This window comes from Lissotriton helveticus, chromosome 7 (genome assembly GCF_964261635.1).
Source record: "Lissotriton helveticus chromosome 7, aLisHel1.1, whole genome shotgun sequence".
NCBI lineage: Eukaryota > Metazoa > Chordata > Amphibia > Caudata > Salamandridae > Lissotriton > Lissotriton helveticus.
Genome location: NC_136068.1, coordinates 1,667,595,299 through 1,667,622,434, shown reverse-complemented (window position 1 = coordinate 1,667,622,434; position 27,136 = coordinate 1,667,595,299). Strand labels below are relative to the sequence as shown.

Below are 27,136 nucleotides of genomic sequence, written 5' to 3'. Positions count from 1 at the left end.
AGGGCCTTCAGTGGTCATGTCACGGAAAAAACAAGATATGAAAAAAAGGTAATTGTCCACTGGTGCTCGTGGAAGACAATTTCTATGGACTGGAATTTAGAGAATGCTAAAGCGATTCTGGTATTTTACTGACCTCTGCTGGTTGTTTTCTATCAAGACAGTTAAATAGAGGCAATTGAACAGAAAAAAAAGTCCCTAACGGAAGCAGACAAGTCTAGGGCTGATCTCCAGAGCCCACAAAGTACACACCCATAAAAGTATATGCTAAAGTATATACAAGAGGTCTCGAATGCTCGACCTAAAAAGGAGAATAACTATTGTTTGATATATCGGAACATAGACATGACGTAGGTGCTGCTGTTGATGTGTATATGGCACTGAGGTGCGGGAGAACAGTGACGAACTATGCGAGGTTCAACTGATCGATTTAAAGGCAGCCATGTGAGAACCTGTAAGGTTTAATTGCCATATCTAAGTCCACTGATGGGTGTCAGGTAGGCAATGGAATGAGTAAGGCTCCTTGTGTGGGAAGTGATGGGTTTGAGCGCAGAGGCATTGAAATGAGTGAGGCATCTGAAGGGATCAGGAGCAGACAGGAACGAGTAAGGCTGTATGTGGGCAGTGACTGTAGAACCAATGATGCACCACTGATGGGCGCACTTGGAAGGCAGAAATTACGGAAATAATGAGACTCTGTGTCGACATGGGCAGTGATGTGGCAATATGAGGTTCTGTTGATGGCCTGAAGAGAGAGTCAAAGGACCCAGTAAGAAACCATGCATTTGTGGGCAGTGTTGGATGAAATCAAAATCTCCACTGAGGACTAAGGTATGGGGGCAGGAAGGAAGGAATGAGCGAGAATCAGTGTCCATAAGAGAAAGGAATGAAGGAATTTAAGTTAATGAAGGCAGGCATGTAGGAACACTCATGCACAGAGTAAAACGAGTAAACTAAGCTCTCCATGAGAACAGGGGCAGGTGGATTACATAAGGTAGAGAGAAAGAAAAAGGCTTCAAGAGGACAAAGGCAAACGCATTTTAAAAAATGAAAAGGGGTTGGGGGGCCAGGATAATTAAGACATGAAACGTGTGGCCTTTAAAATAATTGTCTTTCCTGGGCAGTGCACAGGAAATGAATGCGGATTAAAAATGTGAACTGGTGCACAAATGAAAATAGTCAAAAGGGTCAATGGCGCACACTGCTGAATTACTTCAACACGCTACCCACATGACCGCTCTACGGTTGCTACTAAAACATGAGTGAGAGACGCCCTCCTGGCTGCAACCAGAGCGGATTAGATGGTGAACACCATGACTGGACAACACTTGCTTCTTCTGGTTATATATTCTTACATCCTCTTTTTGGTAAAACTGTCCTCGTGCTTCTTTCCAGTGTTTACTCTTCATCACGCGGCTTACTTCTGAATGCATTGTACAGTATGTATCTTAGCATTCATTTGAAGGCTTACTGGGACACCGTCCTAGAAGTTCCACTCTGCAGCTGTGGTACATGGAACTTGAAAAAAATAAATATTTCCCAGGTGTCTATAGGGCAAATGCAAATAGACAGGTGTTTCACAGCACCAAACTATAAAAGAGGTGATGCTTCAAGCATTTGTAGTATTCTCTGTAGTCTTTCTCGCCATGAAGTACCCGGGAGTTCCCACTGATGTCACAGGTAACACTCCTCCCCCTATTATCATTTTTAGAGGATATCTGCCGCAATAAACAGTTCTGAGAAGCATATTTTAGTCGTTGGCTGAAAAGGAAGCACACAATTACATAGGTGCACCACTCTGCATGGCTCAAGGATGTGGTTGTCAATTATTTGCTTGATCAGCAGCCCATACAGAGGCATCAGTGGAGGCCAGCTGAGGTCAGTCTGTAAGTGGTCAGCTGAAGATGAATCCAGAAACAAATCTCTGGAATTTGCATATCACTGCAATAGTCTAAATGAGAAAGGGCCTCAGAAAGGAAAATGGCGATTCTGGATAAGAGGGAGAATGTCAGACATATATGCACGGAGATTAATTGTGTTCTTGGTCGTATTTTAAATTTGGAGTGAACTATGGCATGGAGAGGAACATAGCAATTATCCCATTCCTTGAGAGAGTTTCACCAGCTCCCAAAATAAACCGGCATATAACCAGTATAGTCAAAGCATCGGCATGATCTTGGTTTTGTCCTTTAACCCCTTCGCTGCGGCGGCTATTCCGCCGCAGCGCTAAGGGGGTGGGGCGGCCGCGCGGCGGTTCCGTGCTTGTGATGGAACTGCTCCGTCACGGGTGAGCTGTGCTTGTGACGGAACGGTTCCGTCACGGCCCCGCCCGTTCTTTAGAACGTCAGCACCGGCGCGGCGGCAGGGCCGTGACGGAACCGTTCCGTCACCAGCACAGCCCACCCCTGGCTCGTGACGGAACGGTTCCGTCACGAGCATGGAAGAGGTTAAAGCAAAATCAGTTAGGACACATCCATTTACGCATGTGACAGGCAGTATTTAGCAATATTAGGTAGGAACCTTAGATCTGGGTTTTGTAAGCTTCCAACGAAAGGTCATCAACCAATAAATAACAATGATGTGAGCCATTTTGTCGAAAGCGGACGATAGGTCGAGAAGTATTTGTTGTGCCGATGCTTCTGTATTGTCTGAGGCCAGACTGGACATCTCACCAAAGTTTGTTTCAAGGACAGCAAAGAACTGCGAAGTGACCACAGAATGTGCACAGCATGTGAATCTAGAGCACTGCAAGCACTCATTTTGTTAAAAAATGAATACAATAGGTCACCACATACAACTCGAAACAGGAGCACTATCAATACAGAACACACATTTGGGGGAACTGGCAGTAGGAGCTTGTTTAGTCAAGAGTCTGAGAAGTACAAAACTACAGTATCAAAGGAGGGGAGACACTTCTCTCTTAATCTGCCTAGCCATAAATAATAAATATGGTTAATACATTATTTGTCATGTAATCAAAATATATGTGTATTTATAACACCCTCTGTGAGAAGTCCATTGCTCCAATGTGCAGTCACAAGTATGAAGAGAGACCAACATTTCCCTCTATTTAGAAGTCAAATCCATGACATGTGAGCAGTGTTACACTTACGTGTCTGTTAGATGAGTGAAAGTGATGGAAAAACTGATGATTTGTAAATAATTTTCTTAGTAAACAGTAGTATTGAGATGGTTGAAGCAGTGTACACAGAACCAGCCTGTTGTACTTGATTGGTGGTATCTGTATGATGTATGGTCGCTGGAGACCGGAGGAGAACCATGTGTAGTTTTTCACATGACAGACCAGATGACTGCAACAACATGCGGTTTGTTTTCAGGGCACACGTGTATCTGCCGCCGACTAAGGGTCTATGTCACCATACTGTGGGTGACATTTACACAGACAAATCTACTGCATCATGTACAGATATGTCATCAAATTATATATAGCTATATATAGATTAATTTATTTTAACGACACACCTTAATGATGTAGTGGTAGCCAAAATAGGGTATGTGATAGTTTCATAGCTCTCTATTTCGACCAGGATGTAGTGGTTTAACATCCCAAATAATCCACGTTGACCGGTATTGAGGCAAAATAAATTCTCCCATAACAAGTTAGTGCAAAGTTCAAGGGCGGCATAAACTGGAGCCTTGGATTGCCAAGTCCCAGCTATGCATCCTGACAACAGGGCAGTTCTTCATTTGAGATCTTCCTTGGGTAAGCCCTGCACATGCCATGCATCTTCAGGTGGCATAGAAACATTGAGTTATATCCAATCTGACCCCTTTTCTCCCAATCAAATGTTCACGATACTTTAGTCTCTATGTTCCTCAAATTCCAAACTGCAAAGCAGGTTCCAGCTAGACTTGAGTAAATGGATACATCTGTGTTCATTACTTTTAGAAGTAGCTGTATTCAGGGGCAATCTTTTTTATCAAATAGTCTCTTTTTAACTACAATCCCATTTGTCAGTGAGGTAGGGGTTGATTCACCAAAATGTAAATATTAGTGGAAGGAGATCACATACATTTTTACCCCACAGGTGACATAACAGGATTAATCCAATGCCTGAGACCAAGTGTTGGCCAATCAACAGCACGAGAATAGAAACCACAGAAAGTAAACATGCACTTAAAGACACGGCCGAACCCGACGGTGGAGATACACAATCTAACAATGGTGCTGATGCCCCTACGAAATACCAGCAATAGGAGGAGTCACTATACCTCATGACTCAAAAGACTTCTTCAAAGAAAAACAGGTCACACACGTTCCAGCCCAAAACTAGATTGCAAGAGTATGCACAGCAGGTGTATCTAAAGCTAGACATGCCACGATCAAAATGTTTACATTCGATTTCTGCCAGTGTCGTATGACCACAGAGGACTGCCGAAAGGCCCTAACAATAAGCGAGGAGCAGCAGATACTGCCCACTGGTGACATCCCTTGGTGGGGTTAGGTTGCCGCATGGCTTCTGCTACAAACACTTTGGGACATGCATCTATGATCATATAAAGGCTGACAAGAACCAAAAGAAGTGCTAATGAGACAGAGGTAGAAGGTTAAAAGAGAAGACACTGGATAACTGCAGCAATACTGTAAGGGCAGAACAACCAAATCCCTCATCCGGAAACATGGATTTGTTCTCAGGTCTTTGCACCTTTTCTCCAGTGAACTTGATGTCTCAGCCTGTCGATTTGACATTAATACACTGTTTTTATAACTTAGAATAGGCTTGATCACTCCGAGTCTCATCCTTTCCTCTTCATTTGCTACAAGATCCTACCTGTTCCCTAGGAGAGTGTGTTCAAGTAATAGGAAACAAATTCAACCTGAATACCGTGCCACAAATAAACACGGGCACACTGCATCCTTCTCTCACACCCTAAGTCATGATTCACACCAAACAAATCTAGCATATGGTCCTCTTCAAAGTGCTGCACAGTTCCAATGCAGGGCCTCTGACATGTCCTTAATTTAAGTCGAAGCCTCTTGTCATTGATTTCAAGCTGGTGCTCGTCCCCTTCCCCTAGTACGAGCTCCGTGTAACTCATCCCACCGCCGCAACCTGTGGCAAAGGGAGAGTCTTCAGAGTACACAAAGTCATCCCAATGTCCATCATGAAAAGAAAAAAAATAACGTGGTTTTAAGGCCAGAATCCAGCATCAAGTGGCTTTGGAAACACTTACTGACTGCATCCTATGATCTCACAAAACACACTAGGGGAACACAAGAAGGCAGTCCTGTAAGATGCAGCTCTCAAGTCCATTTTCCAAACAAGGTGCTGTCTGCGGTGGGTGGCCTTGAAACCATTAACACAACAGCTTGAAATGAAGGACTAACCGTTCCAGCCCCTTCGGCCCATCATCCCAAATCTCCTGCCGTCCCGAGACCTCCAGGGAACAGAAAGCGGTCAGGGAAGGGATTGGTGGGTTTTGCTGTATACAGGGAGCCATTTCATTTTTCCCCAGTGTTCTTCCAAAGTAGATCTTCAATAAGATTTCCTCCGAAATAAAGGTGCCAGATCTTGTGGGAATGCTTGACCTCCCTCCGCCAGTACCACCACCTTGCTGTATAGCACATCACTGTGCCTTGCCAACAATGGAGAGCATCACGCCTCAGGATAGGGAGTCTCCCTGGTTCCGCTCGGGTTCCAATGGAGGTTCAGTCACCACGGTGATGCCTTGGTGCAGCTTCTCCAGGGACAGCTTCATCTGAAAGAAGAGAAAGCTTTGGAGTCAGAGAATCCATTTATAGCTTAAGTTTAGCAAACTTGACAATATATATGGTTATCTTTTCTTATTCCCACCAATCTGGATCCATAAGTTGCTTCTACCAAGCATTCCCAATCTGCTACGGCACCCACTGGCTTTGGCAATAAATAAGCATACATCCACTAGACATCACGGTGACCCTTTGCTCACTCTTCGCATTGCATACATGACCGTCCAGTCACAACTCAAAAGGCTAACTGAAACAGACCAAAAGCTGTTCTGCAAGTTCACAAACAATACCGAGCATGTCATCATCACAACCCTTCAGTCGTTAACAGATTGTTAAGCATATAAACCATTTGGTCTATTGTGAAGTATCCTACCTTCTGGCACTATGGGGCCTATTAGGATTGCGGGTTTTCCGCATCCTCCGGGCCGGCGGAAGCCACCGCCGGCCCAGAGGATGCGGAAAAACCGCAGCGGACCCACCAGAGACCCACCGCCACATTAGGATGGCTGGTGGGTCCTGGTTTCCGTCCGCAGCTTACAACCGCGGCGGAAAAGCTCTAATATGGTGGCGGTGTCTCTCAGACACCGTCCACCATATTAGGAAATGCTTGAAAAGATGCTTTTCCGCGGCGGATTTTCCGCCGTGGAAAAGCATGTGGAACTTCACTGCGGGGGCCCGTTGCGGGCCCCCTAGGTGAAGGGGGGGTGGGGGTTGCACATGGGGGGTACCTATGGTACCCCCTGCATTTGTATGCAGAGATCGGCAGGCACCGCGCGGTGCCTGCCGCTTTCTGCATACAAAAGCAAAGTATGCATTTTTGACATTGCGGCGGGTGCAATGTTAAGGATAGAGGATGTGACCGCCACCCTGGCGGTCACATCCGCATCTTCACGGGGGGAACGCCGCTGCCCATGCGGACGTTCCCCCCTACTCTATGGTGGCGGACGGACTCAGGTCCGTCCGCCATCATAATCGGCCCCTATGTACAGTAGGGGCACGCCAATAGCGGAAATCCCTAGAAACACCGCACAGTGGCATCTACTATACTAAACACTGAATGAAATCTGAATTTCCAATCCTCTAACATCCAAATAAGTCTTTATATGCAGAAAATGTAGAACGTGTGCCACAAGAGAAAAGCAATCTAATAATCACCAGGTACCAACAAACAAATGCAATCAGATCTGTAGCATAAGAAATACCAAACACACTAAGACCATCCTCTAGGAAACTGATCACCCTGCTCGGAAGTAAAGGATACTGAAAAGGTACCAAAATCAACTGTGTTTACTTACTTAAGACTTAAAGTGAGCAACACTAAACATTATCAGCTTCTAATCTGCAAATAACTGCAGCAATTTTATGAAGACAATATACTCAGTAATCTGTAAGCTAACAGCACTAACTTCTTAAGATCTTAGGTGAACAGTACAATATCAAAACCAAGATCCGTGTACAGCATACCTCCCAAACTTATAACTTACGGGACTTCCAGGAACAATATAGTATCTCAACACCAACAACTACATATTCTGCACACACAAACATCTGTAGCTAACAGCTGCAATTCTCTGATGAATAACTTAAGCAATGCAAAAAAGAACTCAAAAGCAAAAAAGGCGAAATACAGCAACTTACTAAAGATTTAAGTGAAAACTACAATCTCCCAACATCAGCAGCTGCAAAGGGACATTTACAAATCTATAATCAATGTATTTACACATATATCTAAACCAATACTCACACTGCAAGCTAAACGATCCCTACTCTTCACAGGGCAAGACTCAAGTTGGTAGAACCACAGAGGACTACCTCAGACACCTGAGCGTTAGAGATGCCTCTAACATAGAAGCAGAAAGAGAACAAGAGGACCTCCACAGAACACAACATTTTGAAAATACCCCTCAAACTCGACTCTGCTTAGTGGACACAAAATACAGAGTTAGATCCAAATATTCACTCGTTAAGGAAAGCTAATATGGAGAAGGTGAACAAAGATACCAAGAAATACTCACTCCCAAGCAGGTGATCACAGACCGAAAGCAGGGCACAAAAGAAACATACGTCAAGTCTTCAGACACAAACTACTGATAACATAACATCGTCCTGAAAACAAATCAATGCCGAGCAGGATCAAATGGCATCTTTTTCTGAAACAACCATACTCCTGCAACATAGTATACGGTTCCCAAAATCCCAAAACAAAAACAGGCCATATTTCAGGGTTGAAGATAGTAACTGCAAAATGTCAAATTCAATCACTTTATAAAGCCACTGACTTTAGCTACAGTAGGCTCTTTCAGGTCAGTGTTTACCAGCACTGATTTAACTTCCCTACTCTTTAGAGTACAAGTGACGGAAAGCGACGTGCAGCACTGCATAAAATGTCAGAGCAAATAAATGAATGGATACCACAAATCAAAAATGCCACAACAGCCTGACGGGCTTTCATGCAGAAAAAAGCAAGATTGTTAGTCCAGATTGTGGCATTCCTTCTCATACACACCTCTTTAGTTCAGGATGCGGAGATGGGAAGAAGAACCTCTGAGCTCCGCAACAGCAAAGGACTGACAGCATGGAAGAGCAAATACCAAAATGCAGAGCAAAAGGAACTGATTGTGGCTGCCCTTTCACTGCAAATCAATCTAATGCCTTCTTGTCAAGTATCATTTCAAGCCGAAGCTGTGCACGGCTGCATGATTCTGGGCTGTTTGCAGCGTGGGGATTTGTTTTTATGAGTTTCTGGTGTAAAGTGGGTAGCAGGATGCCTACCTATAGAGGACGCAGGACTAAAATGGCAGTTCTGTGGGCGACATGTCGGAGCTGAAGACAGCTAAAGTTGTTAAATGCACTGCTGGCACCAAAGTGAGTGACAGAAGTGTCATTTTTTAGGAGAACTTCTTGTTTGGGTCATTTCTATGCTGTTGATGACAGGTTGACGAGTTTTATCTACTCAGGCCATAAAAATGGGAAAAGTCACTAAAGTTCTGTCAGGATGACACTTTGTGATACTCCCTTTTAGGTCGAGCAGCAATCGATAACAATATATGGTGATGGTGTGAGTTTCCAGGATAACCGCTGGTGATGCTGTGTAGGAACAAACATTGCGTGATTCCCCAATTAAGGACATCGAAGAGCTATACAATTTAACTTTTTAGCTCCACTTGGACTGGAAAGAAACTGCGTTAATGCAGGACCTCTAAACCAGTAAAGAAAGTGGAGCTGAGAAACACATGATAACCGATGTGGATCGGTCCACTGAAAAAGCAGATGTGTGAACTTTGTCAAGCCCGTCAAGAAACTGTACCCTGATGTTGAGAATGGGGATTTGCATTTTGTGTCATGGTTGGAATCCAGATGTAAAGTTGCCTAGAAGATTTCTGGCCTCAGATGTGCAGACAGGTGGCCTGATCCTATAGTTTTCACTAATTTAGCAGGACAGGAGTGGTCTTAGATTGGTCTGTAGTTGTCCAGGTCTGTATTTTATGCAAACAGAGGTGTAATGCTAAAGTTCCCACAGAATTTCGATACATTAAGGAATATGCTACTTACCAGTATGCATCTGTTCTTGGCATGTAGGGGTGCTGACATTCATATCTGTGCATAGATCGCCGCATGGTGTTGTGGCGATCTATGCACAGATATGAATTTAGCAGCCCACATGCCTCGAACGGAATATGTTACTTACCAGTATGCATCTGTTCTTGGCATGTAGGGCTGCTGACATTCATATCTGTGCATAGATCGACCCAACACTAGGCGGCGATCTATGCACAGATATGAATTCAGCAGCCCACATGCCTCGAACATCAGCTTACATGTGGAAAATTGCCAATCTTGAAGTGGTGTGCCCTCAAACTTTGGAAGTCTTGAGCGGGTTCTGAAAAGGATTACATAAACAATACAAGCAGCTCTTCCCCAGAGCCAGAGATTGCAGATAGCGAGGATTATTTTGCAAAATGATTCTAGCCTAGCTGTTTAGGTCATTTATGCTTCTGCTATTGGTCCCAATTAAGAAATCTCTGACATTTCACAGAGTAGCTCTTGTGATTGCTGATTTGTTTGCCTCCTTAATGTCAGTCAGACACTTTCTTGGAAGATTAAGGTGTTCCAACTTTAAGTCTCCTGGAGCCATACTAGTATGGGTAACCGCTGAGGCTCCTGAGGGGAATTTTGTTCTTCCATTCACTGTTAAATGGCTCACAGGTCTTGGTAACCTTGTAATTTGCTGAGAGAACCATCCTGGTCCTACCCATATTGAGGCTATGAACATCATTCCGATTCCTCTTACTCTGCATAGCCCGGTGAGAGTGGGTGCTGAAACCTGAATGCAAAGTTGATATTTTTTGTTTTCTGCGTCTGTAAAAATATCTCAGTTTAGTGTTTTCTACTTTACAAAGATGTCTTATGACCTCTTGATTTAGTCCCCACTCTAGGAATATGCCTACTTCTCTGCTTAGTATGTCTACCTCTATACACAGATACACCCCCCCCCCCCTATGCCACTGCAGACTGGTAGTGCAGTCGTGCACTGCTAGCCTGATTTGGACATTGAAAGCAATCCACCACTTACACTGGACAGATGTATAAGTCACTTCCCTAGCAGGCCAACCGAGCCCTAAAGCCAGGGTGCAACATATGACACAGGCAGGGCATTTATTTGCATGTCCTGACAAAACCCACAAAGCATGTTTTTTTACTGCAGAGAAAGAAGGTTGCCTAATTAGCAGTACAGGGCTACACGCTGATCCCTCAGCCTTGCTAACTCCTGAACGGTGCAACCAAAGTAGGCACTGCAAGGTATCAAACAGCTCATTACTTTAAGACCGACTTCAAAGTCGAAAAGAATGTGACTTGTTGCAGTGTGCAGCTTTAGCAAAGGTGCCACTTTGTTGCCTTTAAAACTCCTGTGCCTTCTGGGGCACACTTTGAGCCTGCTCGACAAGACCGCTTTCTGCCCTCCTGGAGAGAAGTGCTAAAGACTCTTAGGAGGGAGGCTAGGGAGGTGCAGGCCAGGGAGGTGTCACGCCCCTTCTGCAGGAAGCCATTTATGTGTTAGCCCTAAAAGTCAGGCTTCAAAGGTCAAGCCTCCTTTAAAGGGCAGATGTGTAACACTAAGGGGGTGCGCTTCACCATTTTTGAGGTAGACTGGCTGGCACAGGAAGCAGTGAGGGGAAAATAGTTGCCAAACCGGGTCCCCAAGGGCGTGACGACTGTTTTAGGAGAATTGTGTGTCTTAAGCTCAGTGGTTTGGATTACTCATTCCGCACCTTCCTCTGATCTTTGTCTACAAGCCTCTACCAATGCAGATCCGGATGGTTTTTGCTTTTTCACCATATTGAAATTGTTTTTTGAAGTGTCCTTTAGCCTTGAGCTCATCTATGTTTTCAGGGTCGTGGGCTTAGTTTTACTGATGTCTGATGTTTCAGGCTTCAAAGGTTTTTCTTTTAGAGGCATTGTTTGATTAGGCTTTATTGGTATTGAAAGAATGCCTTTCTATGCCATATTCGTCAAATCTATGTCTATGCAACTTGTGCGCTCGACATCATAATCTTGGATATGTTTTCTTTTGACTCCTCAGTAAGCTCTAGGGTGTCAGGTCCCTCCTCATTTTCCGTAGTCTGCCAAACTCTATACTTTTCTGTATGCCACAGAATGAAGTGCCCACCTTTGTTTCTCCCTGATATTTAGAGTCTTTAGTTAAAAATGGCCAAAGGCCTCAGACCAACTGTTCAGGAAATACATATAGCACACCTTACCTTGTTAATATTCCTCTGTACAACTACTCCCTGACAGTTTGGGTGGACTTTAAAGGTTGATGTTTTTTACATGAACCTTACTTAAAAAGTACTTTAAAGGCCCAGAGCAGAACAGCACCCTCAAAAGGTACATTATGTAATCCATCTACAGTCAAAGTTATCCCCAGAAAAACCTGCTTTATCATCAGTGGGGTATCCTATTCAAATTCATACAGTTTCAGTCACCGATGTTCGCCGCTGGTATGTTTGAGCATGCAATTCTCCATTTAGATCGCTACACATTTTCACTTCTAAACCCATTAGTGAGAAAAAAGTAACTAAAAATGGAGGTGACGTACTGAGGATTTTTTAGCGTATATCCAACGCCTTTTATCAACTCCCAAAAATAAAAAAAAGTTGTACTAATTCACGATTTCGGATTTAACCACTCGATGGCAGAAGAAAGCAAAGCATGTGAATCTAGAAGAGGTTCCTGCTGCATAACCAATATTTGTGATGTTTCTATTTTGGTTGCGTAAGTGGCCAACATACCTTGCTAATCCAAGTAGATTAGGTTTAATCAGTGACAAGTAAAGGATGAGTCAATGTATCAGGGTTTGATTTTAACCAGTTTCTTCTAAGGAGCAATAGATTAGGGTCTAAAGCTTTAGACTAATCTCACCTTCAAAGACAAAATGAACCATACTATGATCAGACCAGGATACTCTTACGGTAGTTTTAGATATGGAGCTCTGAGATTAGGGAGATAAAGAACCCAGACGTGGTCCCTGGAGGTGGCTGAAAGGGAGACTAGCTGTTCCTGATGGCAAGTTTGTCAATTTTGTGCATTAAGGCTATCTGGAAGTTATTGACAGAAGCGAGCCAACCTCATTTCATATTTCTCACTGTTTTTGACCCTCTCAGCTTCCATCCCTTTTTGATGTACCTCATCTAGCAGTTCTACTGACGCCTTCAGGATTTGTTTCCACTTCTGCACCTCTACGGTGTGAAACTGCTTCTGCAGCTCTAGCATCTCGGCCCACTCGGCAGACGTCTGTGGAAACTTCCTGTATAGGGTGATAAAAACAGAACACTGTTTAGATATAATGGGAACAATTAAACCTCGCAGAGTCCTCATCTAGGTATAGTGACCAAAGTAATTTTCCTGGAACCAGGCTACCTGTGGACAGACAGTACAAATCCAGAAAACCCAAGCAACAATTATGAATCTCTTGTCCTCTACCAGTCCAAAATACACCAAACATTTCTGTTGTCCTAAATCTCACAAAATGAATGGCAATACTGCAAGTCTCCATGCAACTACTGTAAATGTTTGCAATCAATGTTTATTCTGATTTTTGTATAGTCATTTAACACCTGTATAAATGTACCTGAGATTCTTCAACTTTAAATTAAGTTGTGTCCCAGATCCATATTCTCTCACTCCAAACTGAGTCGGAAGGAAAACATTACTCACCTGTAAACCTTTTGAACCCAATGGCAGAAAACGTATAGTTTCTTACCCATCAGTGTAGTTTTGCAGCTTCAAGAATTTTCTGGATTCACATGCGGTGCATTATTCCGCCATCTAGTGGTTGGGTCTGGAATGGTCTGAAAAACCTTTGTCCTTTTACTATTTTTAGGTCTCGGCTGGAGAAAGCAGCGCGCATGCGCTGCTCTCGGCATCCGAGAGCTTCTTGGAATCGATACAGATTCCAAAGTTCTCGGTGGCGGAGTTGAAGCCCCGCCCATCTTTTTGATTGGCCAGCGTCATCTGTAATGCAAAACGCTGGCTCGTGATTGTAAAGGAGGCATCTTTGTTGCTGCCTGGTCTCCTTTTGGCCACGCCCACCGGGATTTGATCTTTTACTGGCGGCGTGACACACACTCCTTTATTTGTCCCCACGCACTTTTTTCTTCTCACTTCGGCTTTGGCAAAGTCAGCTGAGTGTTTAGCTTTCGAATTGCGCTTTCACTTAAAGTGAAAGCTTGATACGACAATAAACACACAGTTGCCTTTGCGGTACCGCGCTTGTTGTGATTTCTCTTTCATTTTGCACGACGCTCTGACGGCGACTTGACTGGGTCCACGCGATCTAAAACAAATCTAAATTTAGCTTAGAGCAGTTTATTTGGAAGGGAGCGCACCTCTATGTACACAATCTTGCAGAGTGGGCAGGCTGCGGCCAGCAGAGGGGGTGTCCTTTGCAGCCAAAGGCCGCCGCGAAGAGGGAGGCGGTGGCAGCGGGGCCGGCCCACCTCCAACAGCGCCACCACCGGGTGAACCTGAGCCACGGAAGCTGCCGCTGCAGCAGTAGCTGCTGCCGTCGTCCATCCAGAGATGGAGGACAGGCGGTACTTCTGTCACTCTCTCGCCCCAAGGCAAGGAGGACAACCGTAGAGGAGGCTGCCGATGCTCGCAGCCTCTGCTGGACGGGCGGTGGCGGCACCTGCACTCTGCTGCAAGGAGGACGCGCCGGTGCCTGCTCTGCCTCAGCACACCAGGGCTGGATGGCCGCGAGAAGGGTGAGTGCAGCACGGGAGAGTGAGAGAGGACCCTGTCGGCACGTCTGTTGAATGTGTCCTCGTGGCTCATCAGGCACATTCCCCACTCCGGTTCCCATAAATGGTTCTTGAGAGCAGGGGATTAGCCTGCACACAAGAGGGGGTCAGAGGGGCGCGACCCCGCCGAGGCCTAAGTACAGCTCCCTGCAGAAGGATGATCGCGCCAGCTCCCAAGTACTGCACACACATCCAGTCTTTCTCTGGTTCGGAGGTTGCCACTTGCGATGCTTTTTCCAAGCCAGTCGGTATTTTCCTGCATAATATTATCATTATTTCGCTGCATTGATGTTGTTACAATATAAAACAATACAGTCTGTTCGAACGTTAGAGTCCAGTTTAAAAAGAAAGTGCCTTTTTTTGTTGCTGTAAAACGGTTATGCCTCCGATACCTTGCTATTTCTGTTATGCACTTTTTTCACTTATACCTGCAGCAGAAGAAGGCATATTAAAACCCAATTCCTGAACTCTTCTGCTACCCCAGCATGTATTCCATGAAACACAACATGCACACCGGTCTGTCAACTCACTCTTATCCGTCAGGTGTCACTTTCTCTCACTTATGCTCACTCTCCGGACATACAAAATGCCCCATAGACTTGAAGTCGCCCTCTTTCTATTGCTCCCCGAAAAACTGATACTCTGTTCACCTTAATGGCATCACCATCTTAATGCATGACTTCGCCCTCATTTTAGAGTCAACAGGTTGACAAGTACCCACACACGTCTTTAATACTGACGTAAGACTACAATTTACTTCTAAAACCCGTCCCTTTGTTCGAACAAGTGTAGTACAGACCTCGGACATGTTTTCGGGTTGAGCTGGTGTCTTGCGAGAAAGTTCTGCACTGCTTGCCATTACTATGGCAGGATACCTTACTCGTGTCTGTTAACGGCTTTAACACAATTGAATGCTTAGAAAATGTGCGTGAGGGCCAAAACCCTCAGGAATCGGGGAAAATACGTGCTCTATGCCCCGTGGCTGTCCCTATCCATGTCCTGTACTGTCGTATGCCCCACGCCAGCATGTCTCTATCCCACAGTATTACCCCTCTCCCCCGCGCTATCCTGCAGTCTCTTTCACCTCCTTTTCGCCTGCCATCTCTACCTTATAGTTGCAGAGTTTTTTGTTTTTTTATATAGCGCGAACTAGAACCGAACCGAATCAGTTATCAGAGCGCTTTACATAGCACCAGTTACGTTACATGAGGACACACTTTCATTTTATTCAGAAAAGGGGGTGGTGATGGACAGAGTATCTGAATTAAGAAGAACACTCCTACCCTGTCAAAAAATCAGGGCTTGATCCATCACCGTTTTTTAGCTCACTGCACCACCCCAGCTCAGAACCTGGCTATATGCAAATTAGTCTGTCCCTGGCCCAGTGCATCATGGGAACAGGGCAGACCAAACTACCAAGCCAATTCTTTACTGGAAAGGAAACAAGCTTCCGGGGACCGGTTTCTGGCATTACAGCCGTCTTCGGCCCGGCTTGCTTGAATCCTGATGGTGCCCATGATGCACTGGGCCAGGGACAGACTAATTTGCATGTAGCCAGGTTCTGAACTGGGTTGGTGCAGTGAGCTAAAAAACGGTGATGGATCAAGCCCTGATCTTTTGACTGGGTAAGAGTGTTCTGCTTAATTCAGATACTCTGTCCATCACCACCCCCCTTTTTGAATCGTTTTGGCCACCACAAGCGTGGAAGGGTATGCTCAGATGTGAGTCCCTTGCTCACTGCACCATCAGGATTCAAGCAAGCCGGGCCAAAGACGGATGTAATGCCAGAAACCGGTCCCCGGAAGCTTGTTTCCTTTGCAGTAAAGAATTGGCTTGGTAGTTTGGTCTGCCCTGTTCCCATGATGCACTGGGCCAGGGACAGACTAATTTGCATGTAGCCAGGTTATGAACTGGGTTGGTGCAGTGAGCTAAAAAACGGTGATGGATCAAGCCCTGATCTTTTGACTGGGTAGGAGTGTTCTGCTTAATTCAGATACTCTGTCCATCACCACCCCCCTTTTTGAAACACTTTCATTTTAGGCACGGGGAGATTAAGTGATTTGCCCTGAATCACAGGGGTTTTTTGGCGTCGTTACCGAGACTCTAACCCAGATCCCCAGGTCCGAGGTCGAGCGCCTTGTCCGTTAGGCCAACCCCTCTCTCCATAGTAGTTTGCCTCCCTCACTAGTTTTCTACCCTGCCGTCAGTCAGCTCAGGCCTGTATCAGTAGTTCGGCAGGTGCAGCGGCACCGGGAGTCTGAGTGCCCAGTGCTGCCATTGCTACCCTCAGAGTCAGGCGCTGCCCTAGGGTGTTTGGTTCCCAGTGAAGGACAAATGTGTCATGTTATTTGTGCAGGCCTCACAGATGCTGCCTCATTTCCCAACACTCGTATACATATAAGTGAGTGGATGGGCTGGTGCATTTTTTAAGCCGGGTCCGTCAAGAGATAGTCCACATTCATTGTAGCCGCCAACGACTCAAGTTAAAATATAGAACATCCTTCGTGATTAGGCCGGTAGTGGATACATCAGTTTGTACTTTTTGACTATATACTAAAAAGAGTCAATGCTGAAGTTGTAAAGGAAATCCTCCTCCTCATGGTTTACATGCATCTCCGCATCAAATGACCTCATGGTAGGAGGTGATATAATCAAGTGGTGAGGCTTTTGCAGGCTACAGGTCTGAGCCTGTTCTGCATCACAATTAGGTCATGAGTTTGGGCCCTGTAGACAATGAGAGGGGTCATAATGATCATAGGGTAGTCTGGACTGTCTCCATTCGGCCAGTGAGAGGAACCCCGTGGAGAGTGTTGTGGAGAATACACATGCAGTAAAGGAAAAGTAGGAGAAAATGGAAAAGGGGAGGAGAGAGTGAAGGAGAAGGTCAAGCAGGAGGCACTGTAGAGGTAGCAATTTGATGCCTTTTAGGAATGGGGGGGCACAAAAAGGATGAGGGCCTTAAAAGTCAACTTCTTCTGCGGAACTTCAGGAGCTGTGGAGGCTTAGTTAAAATCTGACCAATGACCGGTGAAAGTGGATCCACTGCTGCTTGGCATTGAAATGTTCCTGCAGCCACTGGAGGAGTGGTTGGTTGAATTCCTCAGAGAGAGACGCAGCAGTAGAAGGTGGTCTGGAGGGAGCCAAAGATGGTCTACATCCAGAAGGCATCGATCTGTATCTTGACTCCAAACGCCTCAGCTCAGAATGCTTTGAGACAATAGCCTTCAGCTCGGAAAGCTTTGAGATGAGGTGTCTCTGCTCTGAATGCTACAGGTTCACCCGATTCGCATGCAAGGGTGGTCGAGGCTTCATCTTCACGCTTTGCACCGAAGCAGCAGTTGACTATGCTCCAGGCTTGGAGGAAGACTTCAGCACCTAGTGCGTAATGGGCGTCAGGTCTGGCTCAGAACGGCACAGTCGACTATGGCCAGAAGGCAGTGTTGCCCCAGAGGCTTCAGATGTGGCACAGTAGCTCACGGCTTGGGCCTCCATTTGTAGAGTAGAAGGGGTGCCAGTACTCACTGCGATTTTTCGGCAGATGCTGGATGGTCAAAGGTTCTTCTGTTTCGACGTCCGCCTCCGAGTTGATTCTTTCTGGTGAAAAGGCTACTTTGATGTTGGCACCTAGAGCATCCAGTTTCTCACCAAGACTCCTCTTGCCCCCACAAAAAAGTCTGGGGTATCTTCCTCCTCCTGTCTGTGCGCCATGGAGGCCAAGTTGATTTGACAAGCGTGGCGGTTCTGTAGGATCTTCTTTTTTCAGAATGTGAGAAATGGCGAATACGAGTCTTCACAATGATTTGGGGACAAGCAAAGACTAGAAACCCCATGGAGGTCGCTTCTCGGCTACTTTGCGTTGCAAGTAAGACAAAACCTGTATGGAGTCCTTTCCATTACGAGGACATTCTCGACTGAAGAGAAGGGTGGTCAATGCTCGAAGGTGGAGACCGACGAAAGGGTGTTTAAAAGAGCCAGAAGGAACAGATTTGAGGGCTCAGCGAAAACACCATGCGGGTTAGATCCAGAGCTTACTTCGACACATGTGAACCTGACGGCGCAGAAAAAACTATTTAACAGTGGATCCGAGGTCCATGCGCGATACCACTAGTAGGTGGGTCACTAGGTCCTGTAACTCAAAAAGACTTGATTCAAAGAAAAAAAATGTGTACATGTCCAAGCACAACATTAGATGGCGGAAGTGTAGACACCATCTGTATCTACAGCCACACGCCATCAACATCTCGTGAATCGAAACACTTCTTCCAAGAAAAATTACTTGCAGAAGTCCAAGCCCAACACTAGATGGCAAGAAATTATGCAAAGCAGGTTTACCAACACATGCTGCAAAAATAAAGTTACTCAACAATTTATGTCTATCAACCATCTTAAGACTGCAGTTCATGACATCATGCTTTTCACTAGACTCCAGATTTCCTTGTAGCATGGTGAATAGGATTTCTAATCCTACCTGTGAGAACTAGGTTCAAATTGGGATGAATATTTTAGAAAGCACTGCATCTCAACACCTCATCCCCCCTTACAAAAACACTCAGCTGTCTTAAGAACAAATCCCTTGATAGGGTCTTGTCCTAAGCACTTAAAAAAGCACCTATCCAAATTGTATCTAATCCAGAATTACTAGCCTGTGGCAGGGGATATGCAGCTCTTCAGTCCAAACCGTACAATTATACCACATTCACCCACACATTATTCTTAAATTACCATTTGTGAATATCTAGTCACGCTTTAAGATTTATTCAGTGTATCTGTTTTATGCAGATTCTATCAGCTCTTCGTTTCTCTACTTATACCTTTGAGATGTGCTATGGCTTACTGTTGACTGTAGAGATTGCACTATTATTTTTTAATTGCGTAAGTGTTCTGGAACAAAGTGACCCTGTACTTTTCAAGTGATGAAAAGATAACAGTGTTAAATATACAAATCAAAAAATTACAGAGACACGCCGTTTTGATCATCACCTTATAATCTCTGAAACCAATACTGGAAAATAAATCTAATACTGTTTATATCTTGTGGGTTTTGAGGATGTAATCAAAAGTTACTGCAAATATGTTTGAAGCCGAAAGAAATATTTGTGTAATATTCCAACCCTAGATGATAGGAAAGTGCACAACATGTGATCTAAAACAACATTCTGCAAATATGCAGTTGCATTGGTTTGCCACACAATGTCCTGCAAAAACTCGTAGTAAATAGAATAGTAAACCTAATACTGTTCGATTCAGGATTTTCAACTTCTCCATAGGGCTAGAAAGTATAGCAATACTGGAGTTCCTGTTGCAGGAAAGGTCGTCAAGAGAGCTTACGGTGTGGATCATGAAAGGGTTTAAGTTGAGAAGCATGGTAAGATGGATTTTAAAGAAGTTGCTGTCAGTTGTTAATCAGGCATTTTGATTTAGTCATTACCATTAGCCTTCAATGTTCATTCTCTGAGTCGCATGCTCTTTCTGTTCAATAACGCATGCACCCTTGCTGAGCTATACATTTATTACAGTGGATTATTGTTAGCAGAGCAGGCAGCACTGCTGTGTATGAAGCCTTCTTACCCTTTGGAGAGTGCGTAGGACTGCCAGGACTCGAAGGTCCGTGCAGTGTGTTCCAGTGACCAGAGCCGGTACAGCAGCATCATGTTCAGCACAACCAGAACCACCAGGCTGCAAAGGAAGAGGAGAAAATAGGTCGTCAGGGGTCATGCTAAGTGTGTAATGGAAGGCTAAAGCTGGAGAATCGGGGCCTACAAAGCGCTCGTCTTGTTGACTGCCACATTCTTGCCAGATCACACACCAAGGCACTTCCAGCAAAATTCATCTTGAATAGTCCTTTGTGCTTCTACTATATCAAGTACACTTGAGTTACTAAGTGCTGCATTTCTAATTTCAACGTGTATACATTCGCTCTCCCAAGAGTCATGTCACTGGTAATTTGTTACTCAACTTCACTCTTTTCTTCCTGAGCCAGACTTTATCCTGGGCCATTCCACTCATCTATGTAGATTCCTCTGAACTACATCAATCACCTATGCTCTTTCCTTGGCCCCTCCAAACCACACATGCTCTCTATGCACCTATTTTAGAACAATCATCTCCAGTTTCGCCTTCATCACTTCTAGCCTCAACACCATGCATCTATTCTCCTCAAGGCAGCATCATTTTAAACATCAATCCCTCAGAGTTACATACTCAGTCACAATATGAGCTAAACCTGTATCTCTCCCCACCAAGGACAAACTTCTTCCAAAAATTAGTCTTGATTTCCTTCACAAGTTGCCACATTACTTTCATAGGTCACAATCTTGTCTATCCTTCAATCTATGAGTTCAAGTCTCTTTTAATGTGTACCAGTCTTAAATTCACACTGTTAGCGGACTCGCGTAATGAAATGCTGCATGTGTCGTATATCACAATGCAAAGCCATCTGCAATCGACCTGTACTCCTTCTCTACATTTGTCAACTGTCTTTATCATGAACAAACTCTTCCCAATAACTCTACCCCAGAAAACAGTAGTGTTTCCCTACCTGAAAGGGAACTGAAACCCATGATGTGCCTATCACAGAAACACTCTTCAAACCACTGATAAGATTCCTTACTGGAGGTGTCTCTGCAACTCTGCACACCGTTCCCTGAGATGGTACCCTGCCCGTGAAATGGCTAATGAACAGAAAAAAAACCATGTATGTTGTGTGTGTACCTCCTGGTATATCCAGGACCGGCGTGTTCTTACAATCCCACTGAGTCAACATACACTAACATTCAAATCAAACTCTTTCCTGCCTGCAGATGCATGGGAGTTGTGTACATAGTGTTGAAGTTTTTCTTGGTCTCCTTGATGCAGTTTAGCAACTATCTCTAGAACGCGAATCACCTCTTGACTCCTACACTTGTTATCCACTGTCCTTTGCGAGAAAGGGAAGTTGGGGACCAAAGTATAAAATGAAATAACTTTTTGGAAGCCACTTTAGAGCACATATCAGCTTAATTGGAGTTAAGCTCTATTTCAATCCAATATCGGGCACTGACAGAAAAGAGTGCTGATGTGCATTCAGTATGTCACCTAGAAGAGGTCTACAGGATAAGGGAGTACAAGTGTTACCACAATACGTAATTTGTACTTAAAGCATCCTAACTCTCTTCTTTCAGGCTACGGATAGATTTAGCCTCAAAAGCTCAACAGAAGAAGGAATTGTAAACAAAAGACCTTAAAGGTCTAGACGAATATATTCGAAAACATGGGTGGACCAAGGGAGCATCCGCTCAAAAGCAGATGTTGGATGCACTGTTTTCCATAGTGTTGGGCTGCTCTGTAGAAACCATTTGTCTAACGTTTGAGGCAGGCCGAAGATGCAGAAAAGCCAGCGTCCCTGTGTCAAAGGTCATGTTTCCACTGCCTCTGAGGGAGGTGGGACCCATGCGTCAGTATTTCCTGAGACCTCAACGCAGGCTCTCATCTGGCAGGCTGGGTTGATAACAGATTGGACACGTTGTACATGACATTCTAATTATGATGCTTTTATTTTAACCGCCAGGCTCTACAAGGTTCATGAGGGCAGCTGCTGTCCTCAATGCAGAATACATCAGCTCTCCCCACTAGAACTGAATTGTTACACAAAAAAACACAAACACACTAAAAAAGTGCACTTCATCCTAAGGCAGCTTTAGAGACTGGCAGAAAGGTGCCTAAATGGAACTTTGGATTTTGCTTGTTTTTGGATAATGAGTGATGTCACCTCCAACCAAGAACAGTATCCAGAGTAGGCTTGAAAAGCATCTTAGACAAGTACATGATGCAGGCCGTTTTAGCACACAGTTAAGCTGTGGGGATGATGCACAACCATGTGGTTAGGCTATGACTGCCCTCCCACGGTCGCCCCAGAGTCAAAAGTGCTCAATGGTGAAAAGTGCTCTCTTCAAGTTAGAAAGATCTGTCATAAGGCGGGGTTTCCTAATAACATAAAAAGATTGACTCAGATTTTGCATTTTCATAACCAGTCCTGGAACCACTGACGAGTCTAGGGTGTGGAGATGTGACCTCCGAGTTGAATAGCTCTTCAGAGACATGGCTAAACATTAGTCACACCTAGGGCGTGCATGTGTGGGGGAACAGATACAGAAAATCAACGAGACAGAACCCACAAGGGTCGGGTATGATAGGGCAAGATGAACTGCTAGCTGAAGAAAAGCGAATTCCACATGGTAAAACAAGAGGGGTGACCTCAGTTGAAATACCTTGGATGGGTTGGGGAGGAGCGTGCGCGTATGTAGGCCTGAAACCCACTTTCCTTTTAAAATGGGCACGAAGTACACCCTCTACATCAAATTTGTCATGAAGATCAAATCCATTCAACATTTACAGAACAACCAGTGACTAAGTACATGAGTTCCATTTCAGTTCCTAGTATTTATAGTATATGGATATCCTGAAAATCTACAGTGGAGCTTATGTGGACGTACCTACTATGCATACTAGCGAGCTGTAGAGGTCTGTCTTTCATTAGGTAGCTGTTGGAATGCTCACGCTGGGGGAGTTCCAGTTGTGGGCATTCGGACTTAAAATTTGTTTTGAAGAGCTGAATGACTACAACTAAGAATCGTTGTGGCGACAAACTTACTACACGAGCCCATCCCATTAGACAGAAGGAAGAGAGCTGTGACACTGAAGCAAAACTTTAAATATGGATAACACACTAAGCTTCAGTAGAGTGCTCCTAAAACTATAAACCTCATATAAAATGGAGAACTGAGAGCATGCTTTGAATTATAACCCTTACACCAGCAGCAATGTCATGGCCCTGTTAACTTGTAGTCTTACACTATACAAGGCAGTAAAATAGTCTGGATGAAATCATGCATTGCCTAGGACGCAGGGAGGTAGGGAAGAAGGAAAGATATGAAATGCGAGAGTGCATAAAGCGTTGACTGCTGACACAGGCAGGATTTTATGAAGAGGGAAGAAGTGGAGGGTGCAGGATTCATATAATAGCTGGCTAGTGAATTACTGAGAAACATGCACAGGGATTTTAGGCAATGCCGAGGAAAAAACAGACCAGCTGTAAAAAGCAAAGGGTATGTGAAAGATCATGGGACAGGGATTTAAGGATAGTGGTAGTGAACTGGAAACTTATAGAGAGGTAAGGCAGAATGAGGGGTAATAGTATTGAGATTCCCCTGAATGCACAATGCCATGAGAATGAACGCAAATAAAGAGTGTGTTGGAGGGAGAAAAAATATGTAGGCCACACTATGCCTCACGAGGGATCAGATGGACAGAGCTAGAGGTGGATAATGGCAAATGCAGGTAGGTTGCAGAAGGGAGCAAGAAGCAGGTTTGAGGTGCTAGAGCCGGTGAAGCATGGAACTGGGCAAGGAAGTGTGCCTACAGTACAGGTTGCCGGATGAGATAATGGTTCATAGCACAGGATTGACGGAGCATAGCAAAGGAAGGAAAGACCTGAGCAGGCTTTAGATAAAAGTATCAATCATACAATACCTCACACAAATCCTGAATCAATGCCGCAGCAGAGAGAAGCAAAACACATTAGTAAGTCATACAACTGGAGATGCCAGAGAGTAAGAAATGGGATGATATAGAAGAGTGTACACGGCTGAGCTTCGGGCCTTGAGGAACCATTAATAGTACATGGAGCTACCCGTGAACCTAGTTTAAATACGGAATATTTGTTCAAAGAATCCAGGGCCTGGCAAGTAACTGAGAATGGCTGAGCCAGACATGGAAGTGGCAGGCACAACATCACTCTAGGTACTGACAGAATGAAGTGCACAGGGCCATTCCCAAGAATCCTTACTTGTAACAGTTGAGTTCTTGGAGAGATAAAACTACAGCAAACCAGAGAAAGGGCTGTGCCTTTCACTTCCTTACAGGAGACCTGGAAACACCAGTTTGACTTTTGTAGCACAGAGAAAATGTGAGTAGACAACATGTGTCAAACACCACTTCCTCCACCAGCCTGTCCAGTAACCGACCCTGTGCATGTCAAAAGGATTTTTTCAATAAAGTTATTGATTTAAACATCGCCACTCCTGCAGGAGAGCAGTTTCAGGTTTTGTATTCCTTCCTCTTATCTTGCACATTTGAGTCCTTTTCGTTCATTTGATATGTCTTCTAGACCATCTTCCTTAAATTGCACCTAAGCTGTTCAGTCATCGTGCCCTTCCCCGGACTTTTTTTTATACCCTAGAGGAATTTAAATTGCTCATTCATATATACCATCATTATGCTTTTCTTCAGATTATACATAATTAATTAAATGTCTCTCTTTCTATTACAGACCTTACATAATATTGGGAGCTCTGCTTCGGAACTGGTCAACCCTATCTTAATTTCTGTGGGCATGGGCCCTGTAGAACTAATGAGAATGTGAGAGATCTAATTGATGATTTACATAACCGTTACACAACCCCTTTCAATCTATTGGATTGATTATTTTTTCTGTCAACACCCCCTTGTTATCCTCAATCATCCCACGGTGTATCCCATGTGGCTTATATCCACACTTGCAAATTCCGGCCTAACTCATCCTTCCATAACTGGCGTTATGGTGACTTTCTTCTCTTTCTACATCCGTTAATGGGTGTACTGCCACGTGCTAGCTGGGACTGATTACACAACTATTTCAACATTCTGTCTTTTGCATATCATTTTCTACATGTTTCAATACTCCCTTTAGTCTCCCAATTCAATTATTGCCCTTATTCATAGGACAAATCTACTTAAAATACCAATTTTATTTCAATGCTCGGTCCTCATTTTCAGACTTCATCTGCTTTAACAGTGTTTGAATTTGCTTTAGTGGCGAGTTTTGAAACGCTATATTGGTTTATTTAACCATCAATCTATAAAACAAAAAAGCTGCCTAACAAAATCTTTATACAAATGTTTCAGCTACTGCTGTGCGCCTTACTGACCCCAACAGCAAAATAAATCAAATGAATAATTAATGAAAACAGTGGTAAGACACCCCCTAGGAGTAAACCCACTCCTTGAAGGCAGCCGTCAATAGAAGTCAAGTTTCATACACACTGAAGACTGGTAGCTAAGAGGTTTAGCTTACTGGAAAACAACCTTTACTTCCCAGAGCCCACTAGTATGGCAGAAGGGCCCTCTCTTGGAGCATGGACAAATTGCTGTGTCCTTACACTGCTCACTTTTTCGGTGGCTACTCTTCATCTCTATGAGAGTGCATGTGTTTTCCAGCTGTATCCCTAGTGTGCTTCACTTCCCCTCTCCTCGCTGCTCTCTCTCATCCATGTGCTTCGGCCCCACCACCTTCTGTGCTGAGCTTGACCTCTGGTGCCCCCCCCACCCTTGCTTTCTCGTGCTTCTGCCCCCTGCCAGCTCCAAATGCTCTCTCCATAGTTTGCACTTCTCTCTCACCCTTGATGCTCCAAGTTGGTCTTCTCACACATATTTGCTCTACCGAACCTTCCATGTGTCTACGCCCCACCTGTGTCTACCATGGCGTTTCCAGACCTCCGTGTTGCTTCAGACCCTCCTGTGCTGCATTGAACTCAATGTGCTTGTGTTTTCCCCACTCACTTTCCCCTGTAATGCTCCCCAACCAACTTCCCAAGAAACAAATACAGAGCCCTGCTTTATAACAATAACCAAAAAAACAACACTTTTATGTGGTTTTTTTTCTTTTCGATCAGTTGGATCAGCAAATAAAAAGAAACATAAAAAGAGGACACCTCTGAATGCATCATTTACCACTTCAATGATCACTAAATTGCAAGTGTACCCTCAACCAGGATCTACTAGGCTCTTCTTGATGTATTGCTGCTCTGGATATAGTGTAACTCCGTTTAGAATTACAGATCGGCTTTGGAGTTATTCAGTTTGCACCCCTTGACTCCTTATCGGACACCGGCATACATGAAATGAGCCCTCCAGCTGTCCTGTACATAAACCCACAGCATCAGTTCTTCTGCCTGACTAAAGAGTATCTAGGTAGAAAACCGGATAAATAATACACCCTACTCCAACAGCTGGTGTGGCAAGCTCAAAAGAGGTATCGAAGAGAATCTTCTAAATGAAGAGAATGCTTCAAAAGGCACCCCTGTGAATTCAACTTGACAGTGCAAGCATTCTTATTACCACTCTCAGAAAGACTGCAACGCCCAACCAACAGTTTGCTATTTGATCATGTGACATAACTTCCTGTGCCAAGGCCTTAACCAGATTCTCTCAGCACATTGTACCTGAATAGTATTGTCTGAGATAGGAGGAAGTCCTCTCCCCTCCTTCATAAACACAACCTATGGCTTTCAACAGACATTAGCTTTGAGAAGGATTTCAAAGGACCACTTAGACAATGAGCTACAGCTACACATGCAGCAAACTCATTTATTCTTTAGCTGTAATAGTATTTATAAAACCGAGCAATTCTCCAGAAACCAAGAGAGAGAAAGCACTTACACCAAGCTGATGATGAGGAGCACTGTGGATACACTATGGCCTGAACCCCGCTCGGAGGGCATTTCAGAGAGTCGAGAGGATAAGCTGCCTGTAAGGGAAAAACAAAAGATTATTAAATACTTAAATTCCTATATGGCAGACTCAATTACGCTCAATTTCTTCCACAGTTCATTAATTTAGGCGTCTTTCTCAACTCCCAATCAGCACTGGTACAAGGTTCCCATACTTGTCCTGTGAACATCTGGGCCACATTTCTGACCAACTCCATCCCGTTTAGCTTACAGGGACACACCACTACAGTATACAAGCACGAATCAGGGCCGCCTCCCCCGTATTCGAAGCTGAGGCAAGTGAATGTCTTTAGCAACCTATTTTCTTCTTATGCATTGTGCCAACATGCCATGTTTTGACCTCTTAAGAGTATTATGTATTGCAAAAATGCAAAATGAGGTGGAATAACATAAGTGTTCTATATACCACCGAGAGGATGGTAAATTGTTGTCTCTGGTGGCTAAATGTGTCCTGCAGAGAAATGTCAATGATGGAATGATCATGGAGGCCAACCTTGAAAGAAGATCTCCAGTGACAAAGGCCAAGAGCTGAATGAATGAGCCTCTCAATGACATCCTTCTCTCACCCAGCCCTGTAAATCTAT

The 27,136-nt window shown here is 44.4% G+C and overlaps 1 protein-coding gene across 2 annotated transcripts in view; it reads right to left on the bottom strand.

Annotated features, from left to right (window-relative positions):
* Positions 1-2,900: 2,900 nt before the first annotated feature.
* GRAMD1A (GRAM domain containing 1A) overlaps positions 2,901-27,136 on the bottom strand; it is a 336,050-nt gene continuing 311,814 nt past the window's right edge. For both annotated transcript variants that reach the window (XM_078655362.1, XM_078655361.1), the window contains 4 exons: positions 26,482-26,569; positions 19,597-19,704; positions 12,413-12,533; positions 2,901-5,718 (listed from right to left, as the gene is read on the bottom strand). In XM_078655362.1, the coding sequence (XP_078511488.1) occupies positions 5,623-5,718; positions 12,413-12,533; positions 19,597-19,704; positions 26,482-26,569 (413 nt within the window). In that variant the 3' untranslated portion in view covers positions 2,901-5,622. The remainder of the gene's footprint in view (positions 5,719-12,412; positions 12,534-19,596; positions 19,705-26,481; positions 26,570-27,136) is intronic.